The sequence below is a fragment of the Oxyura jamaicensis genome, chromosome 11 (assembly GCF_011077185.1).
Source record: "Oxyura jamaicensis isolate SHBP4307 breed ruddy duck chromosome 11, BPBGC_Ojam_1.0, whole genome shotgun sequence".
Lineage (NCBI taxonomy): Eukaryota > Metazoa > Chordata > Aves > Anseriformes > Anatidae > Oxyura > Oxyura jamaicensis.
The window spans coordinates 741,061-757,223 of record NC_048903.1 but is presented as its reverse complement, the minus strand read 5'-3'; the positions used below and the strand labels follow the sequence as shown (position 1 = coordinate 757,223).

At 43.5% G+C, this 16,163-nt stretch overlaps 1 protein-coding gene across 3 annotated transcripts in view; it reads right to left on the bottom strand.

Moving 5' to 3' along the window:
- Positions 1–12,630, bottom strand: part of CTCF (CCCTC-binding factor) — a 29,424-nt gene extending 16,794 nt beyond the window's left edge. The window contains exons 1-2 of one of the 3 annotated variants that reach the window (XM_035336589.1): positions 12,442–12,605; positions 10,521–10,673 (exon numbers count right to left, since the gene is read on the bottom strand). Coding sequence is in view for 1 of the 3 variants with exons in the window: in XM_035336586.1 (XP_035192477.1) it covers positions 12,442–12,462 (21 nt within the window). In the remaining 2 variants the exon portion in view is untranslated. Of the gene's footprint in view, positions 1–10,520; positions 10,674–12,441 lie in introns of all 3 variants that reach the window. The other 2 variants (XM_035336588.1, XM_035336586.1) reach the window with 2 other exon arrangements.
- Positions 12,631–16,163: the final 3,533 nt, after the last annotated feature.

Genomic DNA, 16,163 nt, shown 5'->3' with positions numbered 1-16,163 from the left:
TCAAAAAGCCTCCCAGCAGACACAGAGATAATGCAGATAAACAGGTGAGCTTTTGCATTTGTTCCAGTAGGGCTTCACTGATAAGAGATGAACATGCCACGAATGCAACACAAAGCATTAAGTATAGATGTTCCTAGCACTGCTCTTACAGTAAGATTTACAGTTGACTAACACCAACTGCTTCTACCACTACTCCCAGTTGCTCTCAGCCTCCTTGGCTTACCGACAGTACTCCTCTATACGCAACAAATCCAGAACGTGAACCTGGTGCATGCGTCTCCCCCTCAGTTTAAAAGGATGCCAGTTCTTCTTCTCCACACAGTGTGGCACTAGAACCCAAAAAACCCTCGCAACTGGGAAGTGATACAGAGGTAGTGAAAAAGCTGCAGGGAGGGTCACACGCACCCAAGCAAGGTTGCTAGCTCACCCATTTCTGTTGCTAATTGTCCACAGAAATCTAGAAGATTAACAGGGACAGATTTGTTTAAGCATAAGAGTCATACAAAAGCTTAATCTTGCGTTGAGCTCTTTAGGAATACATGAGAGAGAACCAACATTTCCTCTTTTTTCTTTTAAAGGTAAGGCTACCAAATGTCAAGCTACTTGACAAAGCTCGCAAAGATTTAGCAAACAGCAGCATCACGTGGATAACCTGGGGTAGGATATCTTCACAGTGCTATCACTGGCAAAACTTGCCAGATTCACTACCTTCAGCAGAAATTAAAAAGCTGAGATCAGTTTGTTTTATCGAGTAATTTTCTCATGCTGCAAACTTAAAGCTTTCATTTGCCTACATCCACTGGCTACAACTGCTAAGCCCATCTCCAGCTGCTTTGTTTCCTCCTTGCCACCCAGAACCTGGCACTGAAAACATTTAAAAAATAATAGTACTTGACAAACATCTATGACAACTTCTTTTCTTTAGAAAAGCTCATTAATTCACTATTAAACAATTCCTTTGAGAAGTATTTTACCATCTCAGAGAATAAGGAAATTGAAAAAAAAAAACAGCAAGCCTGGAATTGAAAAGTAACAACTTCATCAGGGGTTAATAAATGCTTCTGGTTTCTCAGTGTATGAGAAATGGCCTATCCATATGAAGGAACCAAGAAATACATAAGAAGCTACGTGAATGACAGCTGCAATTGCAGTAAAGGGTTACAAGCACCCAGCTGTAGAAGGATGGCTTCCTGAAGTACTGACCCTCAGGGACAGGACACAGGCAGACAGCTCTGGTAGCGCTTTAAGTCCCACTGGTGGTAACCTAACCAAGGTGCCTCTGCTGGCCTCCCTAAACAGGGCAGGGAGCAGAGCACGTTCTTCCAGGGAATGATTCAAAGCGTTTAAGTGGATCCCTATGCCAAATTACCACCCAGAGGAACCCACCTTTCTTCCCATTAATCAGATAGGAGAACAGATTCTTAACTTGTACAATGGTTTCACAATCAGTTTAAAGCAGGAAAACACCATGCTGCCACTCAAAGAGCTGGTCTCACCTCTTCCTTTGCACTGATAGAGTAATTCAGTCACCTGCATAATTAACTTGATCAATAACTAACCCCAGATGCAAGTTAATACAGGAAAAATGGTTAATTATGTCAAAATATGTTCAGTCCCTGATGCAGTTCCCCATATGAATGGTAACAGGGTAAGGGAGCAGGATAAAAGTGCCAGCGCCACTTCAAGCAGCAGTGAAAAGCAACCACAGCACGAGGAGCCTTGCATCCCGAAGCCAGTGGCTGCACTGAGCTGCGTCCCTCCACGCCGTGCATCCCACAGTGACACTGCTTTCTCTCAGACACTGTGCAACCCCCCAGGTCACAGCCAGTGTGTGGGCACCTTCCTCTTCAATACCACCAGCATTCAACTGTCACCAAGAACACCCACTACTTCACTCAATTAGCTGTTCACTGTGAACCAAAGGTGCTTAGGTGAAGGTAGCACACTTTGGGCCAGATGTTATCCAATTAATCTTAACCTTTTTGCCTTTATTATGCACTCCCCAAGAGCACAGCCAATAAATCTCCCTGGATGCTGGACAGTCAGCACCACGGTCGTTGTGGGCAATGGATTAGAATTGCAATGCATCCCATGACATTTCTACAGCTACCTCAAGCCTTTTACAGAAGACATCTCCAATGTCCATAACGGATGAAAGCAATCTTCCCAGCTGCTGCTCCTTCCCCTGCTCACCCAGGGATTTTACCAGAGCTCTTTCAAACATTCATCATGCCTCAAGAGATAACACGCAGTGATGAGAACTTGCGGCCAGCACCAATTCCCATTTTTCACTGAGTAGCACACACCAGTGTTTTTCCAAAATTACTTAGGATGAAGTTAACCTGTTGATTTGGATCAAGAAGTCAGGGGAAACACTCTCATAAGACATGAAAACAGAGACAGTGTATATGCTAGGCTTCCCAGCAAGACAGAAGGAATCTCAATTCCATATCTTTCCTAAGCAGTTTGTAGAACAAGCTCTCTCTTAATTCCTGCACCTCACAGAGGTGCCAGATTCACAGATCTTCCAGAACCAACACTGATAATTCCGCCACAATAAGCTGTAGCCTACAAGAGAGAAAAGTGTAAGACAATAATGTGAATTACTTGAAACCTCTATTGTGAAAGGCTGCTTCAGCTACCGAGAGCGAATCCCACACACATTCACGTCTCTTGGCCTACAGCTAACCTCAAACAGTAAGCCTTCATGAAGAAAGCAGGCCAGCAGAAGAATTTCAGCTTTATCTACAGAAGTACGATGCATTTCCTTGTTTTTTTCTGAAGATTTGCAAATTTAAAGCTCTGTTAGGAAGAATGTAGCTGGGATACCTTTATTTAATATTCTTGTTCTTAAATTCTGTTGCATTCTTCTTCAATTTCTCTTCCCATTGCTACCTAACGTTCTTACACAGATAGTTATAAGTTTTTTTTTCTGTTTCTTCCAGGCAGTGCTACTGCAGTCTCACTAGATGACACCAGTTCTTCAGTCACACACAGAATTCTTTAAGCGAGAAAAGGGAAGATATAAATTAAATGTTCTCACACAGCCATTTTTCAGAAATAGTTCTCTTACATTAAGGTAAGGTGTTCTGTTTAGGTAACCTGACAGTTCATTTCAGAAGGACAAACATGCAATTTTATCCGGTGTAAAATATAGCAGGATTTATATTTTACAAATAACAAGCACAGAAGACTTCATTTTTCAGCTGATTAATAGTGTCTGGGAACTACTCAGTCCCTCCCCTTATAGCTCTTCACAATATAAAAGTGATGAAGGAGCTCATAAAAAGACCAGCAGAATACTTGAAGGTAATAAATTGAGAACAATGGAAAAATATTTCAAAAGTCAAAACAGCCTGTGAAGTCACCTGCCACGAAAAGGAAAGCCTGATGCTGTGGGCAGATTTTTGGAAAAGGCTACCAGTTTTATCCCTAAGTATTTGTGGTCATTTCCCCCCCACATGTTGATTTTGAAGAAGTTTTTTCCTGCTTTTTGCTGTTTGCTAACACCCCAAAAGGCAGCGTGAATCAGGATCCTCTGGCCACCTGATGCAGCCTTGTATGATAACAAAATGGCAACACCAGATCCTACCACACCTGGAAGGAGACCAGTGTGACAAGTTTCATGGCATTCTGGAGACCTCATAACAAGGCACAAATATTTGGATTTCGCCTTCCTCTAGGGCTTCATCTAGATGAAGTACCACCCAGGAGCAAACTTTAGGGAAACAGCTACTCCTTTTATCTTCGCACAAACACTTATTAAGTAGTGATACTCTGCCTGTACAAGGGAATTCAAGCTTCAAATCACAGGAGAAGGAAGTGTTCATCCCTGCGATGGCTGCACGGGTCCTGCCCCATCAACAACAGGCTGTGCAGGCAGTAACTATTAATCACCTCACAAATTACACCCTGATGCATTTAAGGAAAACCAAGGTCAGTGCTAGTTGGTTTAACATCAGCTGCAGAGGTGTAGTTTACTGTCCTTGCAGCAGGGACAGGAAATTCCAAGAGTTTGGGAAACACCTATGGGAGAAGGGTGGTGGACAAGAAAAATGCCTGTAGCCTAAATCAAGTCATCCTTCTCCTGAATCACAGATCTCAGGGAAGTTCATCTGAATTAATGAGTGCTGAAACAGACGTAAACAGAATCTAACTCCCATGAACCCTACACAATGCTCCTCATGCTGTAGTTTTAAGTTGTTTAATCCATTTTTTACACATCTCCAATTCATTTGGACTCAAGTTTCAAACATTCTTAATACATCACGCCCCAGAAATGCCACTACAATCAGACTTCAAGCTAGATGAAAATCCCACAAGGGCACTCAACCTTGGATTAAAAAAAAACAACACAGAACTTTTCCACCAGGAGCAAGGCACCATTTTCAAACACTCCCAGCCTTGCCAAACAGCCATCCCCTGCCTTTAAACTGCCCATGTGTTCCCACCCACATCACTTCAGCTATTCCTGGTGTTAGCACAAGTGTTTCCAAGACTGCAACCAACTGGAAAGGAAATCAATCCAGGCCAGAACTCACCCAGCCCCAAAGACACTTATTTCCAGCCAGCCCAGGTCTCTGGTGTGACCAAACACTCAGGCCAGCCAGAAGAGAAGCACGGTAAGAAGGTTTCTTCCAGCAGAATGCTAACTTTAAGTGTTCAGGAAACTACTGCCTCAGCATGGAACACATACCACATGTTAAAATCCCTTAATTTAAGTTATGGTCTTGTGCTTCTGCACTTCTGCCTGGACTGATTGGTTCTCTTCAACGTCAGAATGCGCTCTGGAACTGAATAGAGGAGTAGCAGTAGTAAAACTACGTAGAAGAGAAAGGGAAGATGGGTGAAAAAGCACTGTTTGAACGCTTAATGCTTGTTTAAATAGAAAATGTGTAGTCCTACATCGCTATGAACAGCAGCAGTGATAATTGCTTATGGACTCCCTCACTTATCAAACAAGCCTTGAACAAAACCCAGAGTTCATCAGCTTTTATGCTTTTACCAGGAAGAATGACTGTTTTACAAACTCCTCTCTACCTCCTCCCAAATTCTTTAGCATTCAGTTCTTACAACCTAGAACTCTGGAGACCTAGTGTGAAATTAAGAGTGCAGTGCAACATCTTAGAGCTGGTTGTGTCTATTTCAGATGTCCTTTTTCTCCTGTGCTGTGGAGTACCAAATCACAACATAAAAGTAATCTTTATTGTCAAACAAGTGTAAATTACACAAAGTAGAACCTGTTACATACTGTCAGTGTAGCATTTAACATTATCAATACAGTAACAAAGTCAGCTCTAACACACTTCTGACCTGTAACCCTGCAGAAGAAGAGCCTCAGCTATGAAGCCAGCTCCATTACCTTGACCAATTAAGAGCTTAAAATATTCACTTCCACGGAGCTAAAACACTTACAAGACAGCACGTAACTTCTCATCTGTAATCCTGTTCAATCTGTAGGGTGCATACAGAGTAAAAACCCCGGGAACAGTAAGCAACCCTACAGGAACAATTCTGAAGTGAAACATGTGCTCTTGCTCCACTTGGTGGAGCTAGCCAAACAGCGTTAAGTTTCACACCGGTTTCTATGCCCTTTGAATTCAGGTACTTTTTCCCCTGGTTCTTCTGTCATTTATTCAGTACAAAGCACTTAAGTCTCGCTTCTGGCTGCAGTTTTTCCCTGGGAAGTCGATTTTTAATTGTTTATCTGTCTCAAAGAGCCCTACTGAAAAGCTTGGCAGAGCTGTGGATGCCCAGTGACAGCGAGCTTTCAGAGAAGTATCTGGAATTGATCTCCTTTTAGCCAACACTTCGTAAAAATCCCATAAGCTGTATACATTCACCGACCAGAAAATGGGATGCTCAGCAGGGAGCTCCACTGCTAAGGGCACATTACGACTGCTGCTGCAAGCTGCATCCTCCCAGGTTCTATACGCAGCGGTAGGCAGAGAACATCGCTTCTGGTAGTGGGAACATCACTTCTCTTAGTGGAATTTTTGCTCCTGACCTGTAACCGCAGGGAAGACCACTATTACCCCAAACCTAAGAACTTGTAAGTTAACACCAAAAAAAAACACAACTTTGGAGTGAAAGACGTGAGGATACCTGCTGCAAAGCAACCACCTCCCGCGTGGAACCGCATCATCTTAGAAGTCTAGTCACTGGACAAAACGTGCCAGGGCTCTTCAACAGAACACATTTAGTTGATCTTTTTTTTTTCTACTTCTGTTTGTTCATCTTAATTTTGCTGTCCATAACATTTTAGATTGAGGAATAAACTTCTAGTTTTCAAAACCAAGTCATCTGCTTGGCAAATGACTTCACCGTGGAGAGACCCGTTTTACGTATTTGTACCAAGGGCAGCCCCTTAGTAAGGGAAAAGAGAAACAGAGCCATGGTGACTGTAGTTCTTTTCCACACTACACAAATTCAGCATATTTTACAGGGACATCTGGCCTTCGCGACTCTTGATTGGTAAAAGCACAGCCATCACCCTTCTCTTTCCAGAAGGTACGTTCTCTTTTATGACACAATCCACTGGAGTTTTAGAGGTGTTTTGCAGTAAGCAGCTCGGCCACCACTCAAGAAACACCAGCTTACCAATGTACAACCCAAGGAGCAGAGTGTCCCAGCAGTGCAAACGTACGTATTACAAAAACGCAAGGCGTACTCGTTCTAATCCACTGCATGTCAACGTCACAGAGCGTCACAGAGGGATGAAAAGCCACTCCTACACTTGTTTACGGGAAAAGTAACCCGCATATTTTCTGGCATAAAATGCCTTGAAGGAATTTTCCTTTCCAACAGATCTCTGACACGTAGGTAAGGTACGATAAGCTTGAAGGAAACCAGGATAAGCTGGAAATTTAACTGCTCCATGTGCTGTTTTCTGAGCTCCCGAGTACACTGACAGGTACTGAGAAGAGCCCAGCAGAGGGACACGAGATGACTTGGGGGCAGAACACACAACGATGTATGCAGGTTGACAGAGGTCTAACATTGGAACAGGTTGCTCAGAAACATGGAAACTTCTGTTTCAGATACTGAAAATATTTGGTAGACACAACCTTAAACAACCTCATTTAACTTCAAAGCTGCACTAAGCTAGGGGTTAAGCCAGAGTACCTTTAGAGATCCCTTCCAGACCAAATTGTTTTCCATTCTGCAGCACAAGACTATGTAACACTAAGGATAAACAAAGACTTCAACCACAATGAGTTCGTAATCATCTGTACAGTTACAGTCATAATGCTGTTAAGACAGATTTGTTGGGCTCACTCAGCACTCACCTCCACACAAGTTCTAGGGGACCTGGAATACTTCTGCAGGATCTCAAACACCTACTAGATGTCAGAGGGCTGTTAACATACAGAAGCACTGTCATTCTTGGCAAACTAGTAATGACCCGCACTTTCAGAGGTGAATATATGAAGTCTCCCAGTATTTCAGAGAACAGCATTACCAGAGCAGAAGCTTACTGTGTCATTGTTTAGGAGAGATAGACCATGTGTGATATCAAATCAAAGCAGCGCCGTACAAACACCAGCATCAGACAAAAGCTCCTCTGTGAACCTCCGATGGAAAAGGTGGACACAGTACTGACAACGGACCTCGCTTTTTTTTTAGTCGCTGAAGAAAACCCAGGACCACAATGAGCAAATCAAAACTAATAAAATCTGTGTTTCAAGAAAGAAGTACTACTGTGTGCATTTCTCTGCAGAACCTTAACAAGAGCTTACACTTGGAGTGCCAGGAGGAAGCTGAAAAGGCTCCTTGGCTGCCAGCAGTTACACATCGTGCTGACCAGTAAGTGCACTGAACCAAACACCTCTAACCAGGGGGACCCAGTCTGATAGCAATGAACGTTTGTCCTGCTTTGTTATCTTCCTTCTCTGCATCTGGCAGAGTTGAAGACAGCATCCCTAAGGATTTGCTTGCACAAGCCACTCCAAGCAGATGTCTCCAAAAACGTTACAGATGTCACGTCAGGCAAGTCAGACAACTGAATATTTGATAGTCTGCTCCATCATACTGCCACGGAAGCTGCCAAATTCTTTTTCATGTAGGTCAAAACACTGGCAGAACAGGGAGAGAACACAGCTGCTTCAAGAGGACAAAACTATTTCCATACACACAACAGGAGCCAAGTATAAACTACTCTGGGCTCGTGTAACACTCCGGCAGCTCAAAGGGCCGATAGAGTAGGTAGAAGTCAACAGTAGTCATTATTGAGCAGGCCGGAGAAGAATGCATTAATATGGAAGGCAGATAAGGACCAAGTAATCAGCAAGCACCTTTTGAGTATTCAGTATTACCGCACAAATCGATAAATTTCTCTTCAAAGATGAGAAATTGCAGTAAGTCATATGCTCAGAAGGCATGCTAGATAATGCTAACTTCCATCCTCCAAAAAAGAAAAAAGGCTTCAGTAATCTGGCAAGCTTTAACTGAAACCACTGCCTTAAAAAATAAAAACTTCCAACCTGTGGTCTGAAAATGCCTCAAGCGACTGTGAAGGGCTCTCCTGCAGTATATACTGGGATGTCAGACACTGGCAGCAAGAGACTGGAGACACGGTAGGTTTGGAAAGGCATTGGCAGGCCCAGGGACTGGTCAGGTACTGGATCAGGCTCCCCAGGGACTGGGCACAGCCCCAAGTCTGCCAGAGTTCAAGCAGCCTTTGGACAACGCTCTCAGACATACCGTTTAATTTTTAGGTAGTCCTGTGAGGAGCCAGGAGTTGGACTCTGTGATCGCTGGGGGTCCATTCCAACTTGGGAGACTCTACAATTTGTCAAAACCCAAGTTCATATTGCTATTTACGTCCCCATTGCAAACAGCCTAGCACACAGGAGAAAGCTACCATTTTAAGATGTAGTATTACTGCACTTTTAAGACAAGTACATATAACCCAAATCTGGGCCATTTTTAATTCAGCAGCTTTTCCCATTTTCATTTTAAATCCCTGGTTAGAGTTGGATACAAGGTGACAGCTTTGCAAACCGAACACAACCAGACAGAGAACCTATACAAGAAGGTGAAGTAACTGGCCAAAAATCGCTATGGGTTCCATGGCAGTGAAAAGTTCCTCTAGGAGCCGTTCCAGAGCAATGATATTTATTTCATTGTTAAACAATGGGAGAATTCAACTCCTTTGACAGTGATTTTAAGCATAAAGTTTACTGCTCTATTTTGGAAAAGTCAAAAACGCTTACAAATATCCAAAAGCTCTGATGCAAGTAGTGCTCAGTACTCGTGGTCTAACTGACCTTTTCAGGAAGCCTCTACTTTCCCCAAGATATTTTGAGGCATGGTTGCATAAAGGACAAAAACAAGCTTGGAGCTTTTCCGCTTCGACTTACAACTAGTTGCGTGGGTGCACATGTGTAAGAACAGGCATGCAAAGTCCGTGCCCTGACCAACTCATTCTCTGGTGATGCATTTGCAGCACCCAAGTGGAAGGAGATGGGGTCACAACAGTCCCAATAGAAGCTAACCTAATTTACCAGGGAAACCATGAATTTTACTTCCCTACATGCTTTGGTGTTAACTTTCTCCAGCACAAACAGAAAAATCTCCCTACAAAGTATGATCAGTGTCCATCTAGTCCAGTAACCTGTTCTCCAGAAGCTCGAGCAGGAAACAGGACGTAAGGAGAGCAATCAGACCTAGCCCTGTCTGCGGTTACTACCTTCACCCCAACATGGGACGAGGGATCTTACTCTCTGGACTTGCCGATGTCTTTCCAAACTTACTACGTCTCCACAGCCTCTTGCAAAGGTAAGTTTTCCATCAGTTGTGTTTTTGCTGTCTCTTCCTACTACATGCTACAGGCTCACCACAGGACTCGCTGCATCTACCTAAGAAGTTGGCTTCGTATGAATGCTAGGAGCCACACTGCAGAATAGCAATCAGATCGGACACAGACTGAAACCCTGGAGGGAAAAAGAAAACAAGTGGTAGCAACAGAACTGCCGTATTTGCCCTCTTCACTAACTGCCAGGAGAAACCACAGTTGCCAAATTCAAGCTTCAGATGCTTGCACTGAAACTACCAGCCAGAAGAACACGTAGGCTGTATGCAAGCTCACTCTGCAGTTGAGATGATTCTCAAGCTCACTTTTGCCCCTCACCATCTTTCTAGCGTATGTAAGACATGAAAAGTACTTTACAATTTCAGCAATCTCCACCTAGAGATGCTTAGTCCACTCTCAGGCTACTCACTGTAACACTGGAAAGCTCACCAAATGCCAAACTGTCAAACCTCTAGACGTGAGGCACTACCAAAACTTCAAGTTATTACACGTTGTTTGTTCTTTCTTCCACTGCTTTCCTCTCCTTAGTTCCTGATTCAGTATATTTACTCAGCATGCATTTTAAAACAAGGATCACTGCATATGAAGTATTACACAATGCATATAAATACAACGTATAAAAACGATTCAGTAAGTATTTTTATAAAACGCATACAAAACGATGATTTTACACAGCTGTATTTTCAGAATTGGATTCAATACCAACCACCTTGCTCCACCCTCACTGAGGGCATCCCATGACACGTCCCTTCCCAGAGAAGGAAGAACCCCTTCAGTGATGCAGGCCTGGGACTGGCTGGCTGGACAGCCCTGCTGGCGAGGTCCTAGGTCTGGTGGTAGGCAGCAAGCTGAATGTGAGCTGGCAGCAAAGAAGGATCGCTTATTCCACCAATAGCTCCCTCATTCTATATCCACAGATAAAGATTTTTAGTCACATATTCTAGATGCCCACTGAAAAGTCCTAAGCCTCTACTTAAAAAGAGGGAAGCTGGCAAAAGATGAACACGAGGAACTGCTCCCCACCTGTTTTCTTTAACATGATGACCCACATTTGATCACCTTGCCTGACCTCTTGTGAATTACAGTTCTCAAAGTGTACACGAAAGAAAAAAAGTTCAGTACCTTGCAGTGGACTGAAGGAATTTTCAGTATTTTCCACAATCCTGATTCAAAGATGTTGAGAAATAGAGAAATGCACAACTGTTCTTCGTATCACATAGTCCAGTGGTTAATCACCTTCACTGTAAAAACCTACATCTTGTAAATTCACCTTATCTGGCTACAAATTCTTGTTGTGTTTGTCAGCAAGGTTAAAAAAGCTCACAAATCACCCTGGCAAGATAATAGTGGGGATATCTGAGGACTATTCAAGTCACATCTCAGTTTTGCTGAGAAGCTGCACAGCAATCTAACAGTTCACTGCATGGCAATATTTCCCAGCTCTCTGTCAATTTGGAGATTATTCTTCCTTGCAGCCAACGTTTTTATTTATTTTATTTGTAAGTGCTGGTGCCAGAGCCGTACCTTGCATTATGATGACGACTTCACCCCACACCATAGAGGTAAGAACACTATCTCCACTCATTCCATTAACGCATTTGGCAATGACATTAGCTTCTTTGTCACAGCATCACCTTGGAAACAAACTTATATTTAAGCTCTTTATCCATTAAACTCCAGAACGCAGTTTAGCCACTGCTTTCTAGGACACCGTTTGCCTTGATTTAAATTCAATTGAATTTCCTCCTTCCTAGGCGTATAGCTTTACATATGGCAGCCTTAACACACACAGTGGAGTGACGACCTCACAGGCACGATTGCTGCCTTACCACTGTTTGCCATTCCATGAACCACAGTTTTATCATGAAGAAGTTCTAAATTGGACGAGCACAAAACCAGTAATGACAAATTGTGACAACTACCAGTTTTTGCCAAACCTCCCCAGAAACTATTCCGCCTTGTATAGCCCTGGACTATTCTTGATCTATCCTGAACTGCACAGCATTTACTGACTTCGTGTACCAGTTTTTGTTTTGTGGGTTCCTCAACGCAGAGGTACTTTTACCAAAGTCAAATAGTAAGGGTAACAAGCTCTGGTTTCCTGAAAGCCTTATTTACTGGGATTAATTACTTTCTTGTTAACTACTAGGAGAGCTGCCGTTAATGCGTGTGCGACCGTCACACGCTGCTGGTCAAAGACCCAAGGTAGCTCACATGTCCCCACAGAGCGCTACATCACTTGTCATGTTCATCTGCTTCATCTCCTTTTAATACTGCTATATCAGCATTTCTCCAGTTTCCTGGAATTTTCCTTAGGATTCCAAAGTGCACCATCTATGCAATGCTCCTTCCAATACTGCAGCTAGGAAGGGTCCAGTGATCAAAGTGGAAAAAGCACGCTGGCCAAGACAAACATCTTTCTCCCCTCCCAATGTACCAGCATACTTTTATTTTATTAAAATAATAATTAAAAAAACACAACAGGAAGAGGAATTTCAGAAGCTGCAACTTATGTCTAAATACCTCTAGAGGGAGTAAGGATTACTGTGACTTCCCCATTAAAGTAACTTGGTCCAAATACATAGCAAACGTTACTTCTCCTCTAGCTTACAGAGGGCTTACTTTACCTGCTGATGTTTCAGAGACATACAAGCTTCTAATCTTGATGCATATTAGTACAGACAAAGGTATATTTCATGCTCCAAACAATCTGTGCTTTGGCTTCCGTTTTGTTAGCATTTGACAAGTTCAATGATGTCAACATAAATTTTTAGACTCTGGGGAAAAAAGAAGAGAGGTTAAATAAAATTTTCAGTATAACCCAACCTTAGTTCATAGTCTCTTTGCTCAGCCTTTTGAGTGGCTTTAAAAACTTCAGGGGGTTGTTTCTGTGGCAGAGAAATAAGAGGATGCTGCCAGCTGATTGACAAAGTAGCATGTACATATATATATACACACATACACACGCACACCTGAACTGCAGGATGCAAGGGAAGTACCCTGTAACACGGCTACTGCGGTCCTCGCCTGCGTTACCTGCCCAGAACACCCTCGCTGAACGCTGCACGTCTTGGGCTTTTTAAACATACCCGGCCTAGTCTCTTAGCATCAGCTCCATGCGGCTCACAGCACGCCAAAATCCTCGGGTAACTGATGGTAAAACGTGGGAGGGCTGAAACTGAGGGGTCCACAAAAACAGACCTTCACACAAAACGTGCAGCTAAATATCTGGGAGACAACTTTTAATTGCGTGCTCATCCGCAGGGACAGTTAAAGAACAGCTCTTCAGGAACCCACCCTACCACAGGTCTCCCAAGTACCGCACGTTAGCAGCGTGGTTCTCGAGAACAGCCTCTGTACTACGTCTGTATTTCGCGTCTGTATTTTCACCCGTAAGAACCGTAATGGAAAGACATTTAGACTTGATAGCTTGCAAGTTTTTAGAACACCGAGGAAGATTTCACCTTAGCTGTAATTTATATTAGACATCAAAACTGAGTTATTCGGTGTACCTGAATGTTAACATGACCTGAAAATAAAACTCACTGCCCACCTTTTATGCATTCTACCCTCCTTTTCAAGGTTATTTTTGTTGACCAAAAAATACTTGAGATCACTCGGCTGAGCAGCTATTGAGATTACGTATTAAGTATGTCTAGATCAAGCGCGTGCCATACAATTCCTGGAGAAGGACTGATTATTAGCAAGAAGTGGGAGAAGCAGCAGAACAGAGGGTTTGAACTGAAATTCAAGCATCCTCCAGTACAAGGAAAAGCAACATCTGAGTTATACTTTCTATAAGACAAAGATGTGAAGATTCAGGAAAAAATAGAAAAAACACCAAAGCAGTGTTGTGAACCATTTTCATGAGCAGTAAATAGTCTTGAAACAAAAAAAAAAAGGGAATTTCATGGACCTACATGTAAGGAGCAGGTAGCACTGCAGGGCAGCAGAGCTGGACACCGTACCGAAATGTCAAGGTTTAGCACAACAAAGACTGGACCAGGCATCTGAGCTAGAGCCACGTGGATGAACAGAGGTTTGCAGTTAAGCAAATCGGTACAGTTCAGTAAGTTAATGCAAACAAAGCCACCAAGTCGAAGCTTTGGTTTCTTTCAGCTCTGCTGTGGAAGCTGAAGACTCGCAGCTCAGCCAACACGTGCGCAGGTAGCAGCAGGGCCGTTCCTCATTGCAAGCATCTCTAGAGCACGCGCTGTGATCCTAATGCTCTGCTACTCCCTCAGGCATCCCATCTCCGGTGGACAGAGGTAAGAGAAGCAGGAAGGGAGAATCATGAAGTTATTATGCGAGGGTTTAGCGAATATAATCAACGGGTAGAAGAAAGCAGCCTTGAACTTCGCAAAGGGATGGCGTCCAAGACAGTTTTCGCCTCTCCAGTGTGGCTTCCCAGATGCCAGTGAGATGTCTCTCTCCCAAAGGCTGCAGGCTGCATCCTCCCCAGCACCCTGCACTGCAGCCGATGCCCGGTTGCGGGAAGCGTACAGCTCTGCTCTCGCCAGTGGGCAGGCTGCTGGTTACACCAAATGCCAGATGCAAGGCCAGGAAATCACTGCCCTGGTGGTAGTCCAGAAGGCAGGAGGCTGCTGCAGCAAGGAATTGGATTCTCCTTCCTCTCTACAATGGAACAAGGCTTGCTTCTTCAGTACTTCTGATGCCCTAGGTCCATCCCCAAAGCACTAACTTTGGTCTTGGCTTCCTCCCTGCCTAAATTACAGGTTTTATATATATTTTCCCTGTTGGATGGTTACTTTCTTTTGTTTTTTCTTCTCTAGAGCTAACATAGAAAAAGCTGTTCAGACAGAGCAGGAAGAGCTATCCAGAGCTGAGAGCTCACCACAGCTCGCTGTTACAAGAGGTGAAGAATTTGCCTCGGTATAGAGCGTAAGGGCAAAGGATCACCCTGGCTCTGCTCAGACAGCAGGCTGGCCTAGCAAAGCTCAACACCTGCCTTCCACAGACGTTAACAGGAAAGCAGAAGTTCTTGGCTATGAAGCACTATGGGGAAGAAAATAAATTCCTAAGCAAGCTAGTAATCATATACGATTAGATGTTTCAGATAAACGCTAAACAAACACGAAAATAACACAAGCCAGCTTCTGGCATTTTTAAGACAACAGCAGTGGCACCACATCAGGCAGGTAGCAACCTGCAGCCACAAAAGCTGGTAATGATACACAAATTAGCTCACATTCAAGATACAGCCTGCTAATACCAAAAGCAGTTCTGGAAATAGCTCTCTCCCTTGATAACAGCGTAGGCACGAGTTGCCAGCGAGCTTAACGCTGTAGTGACAACTCCCCAAACCCCCCGAATCGGACACGACTTGCTGTGTGTTATTTCAGTCGTAGGGCCAGGCCACTTGAGAGTACAAGACCTGTAATTTAGCACCTTTTATTCTGGCGTTATTCTTCAAAAACAGCCCACAAAGTGTTTCGGGAGCATTAGGGAAACCACTCTGAGCATCTTAACGATCTTTCTCATGCATACTATAAACGCAGAGGATATTAAAATTGAATTACTCCTATACATCCAGAAGAAAAGGCAAATAGAGGTAAAGGAAATCTATCTCCCTAAAAAAAAAGGAGGGCACCGCTTTGCCCTTACGCTCAAATTGTTACTTCCATCAGTCTTAATGATTTCTTCTGTACTAACGTAAGAGGGTAGATGTGTCTCAGGAAAGAACTACAGCCTGGTTACAGCGCAGAGCTCTTTCTTATACCCAAAGGACTCCTGCAAAATCAACAGGCTCTGCATAACCAGAATAAACTGCAGAACCTGAGAAAATGTTTACACTTCCTGCACTGAAACAGAAAAAAACACATACGCTAGAAGCAGTAAGCAGAGTATTTCAGATACTTTTAATGACACCTCTGGGGTTTATTACCAGAATTCAGCAACTGGCAGGAGGTGAAGAACAGCTATGAGCTTATTTGAGGGAGGGGAAAAAAAAAAAAGACCGGGTAAAAAAATAGGAAGTCACAAACAGGAAAGCGAGCTCATTCTCACCAGCAGGCAAGTCCCAAGGATTGCATTAAGCAGAAAAAGACGCATAACAACATGACAAAAACCCTGTATCAGACTCATTTGACACAGCTAAGGCAGGGAGAAGTACGATACTGCCTAAAATCCTTGTACTGGAGAAAGCCAGAGCCGATGCAGGGCACAAAAAGCAAACTGCACGCAGAACATGTGCGATTTCCTCTCCCGCATCGCAGGAAGGATCAGGCTCTGCGCTGCCCCCCGCAGAACAAACCCACGCAAGACGGGGAGGCAAAAAAAAATAAAAAATAATTTAAAAAAAGCCTTAAAAAAGCCTTTTCTCAGCCGG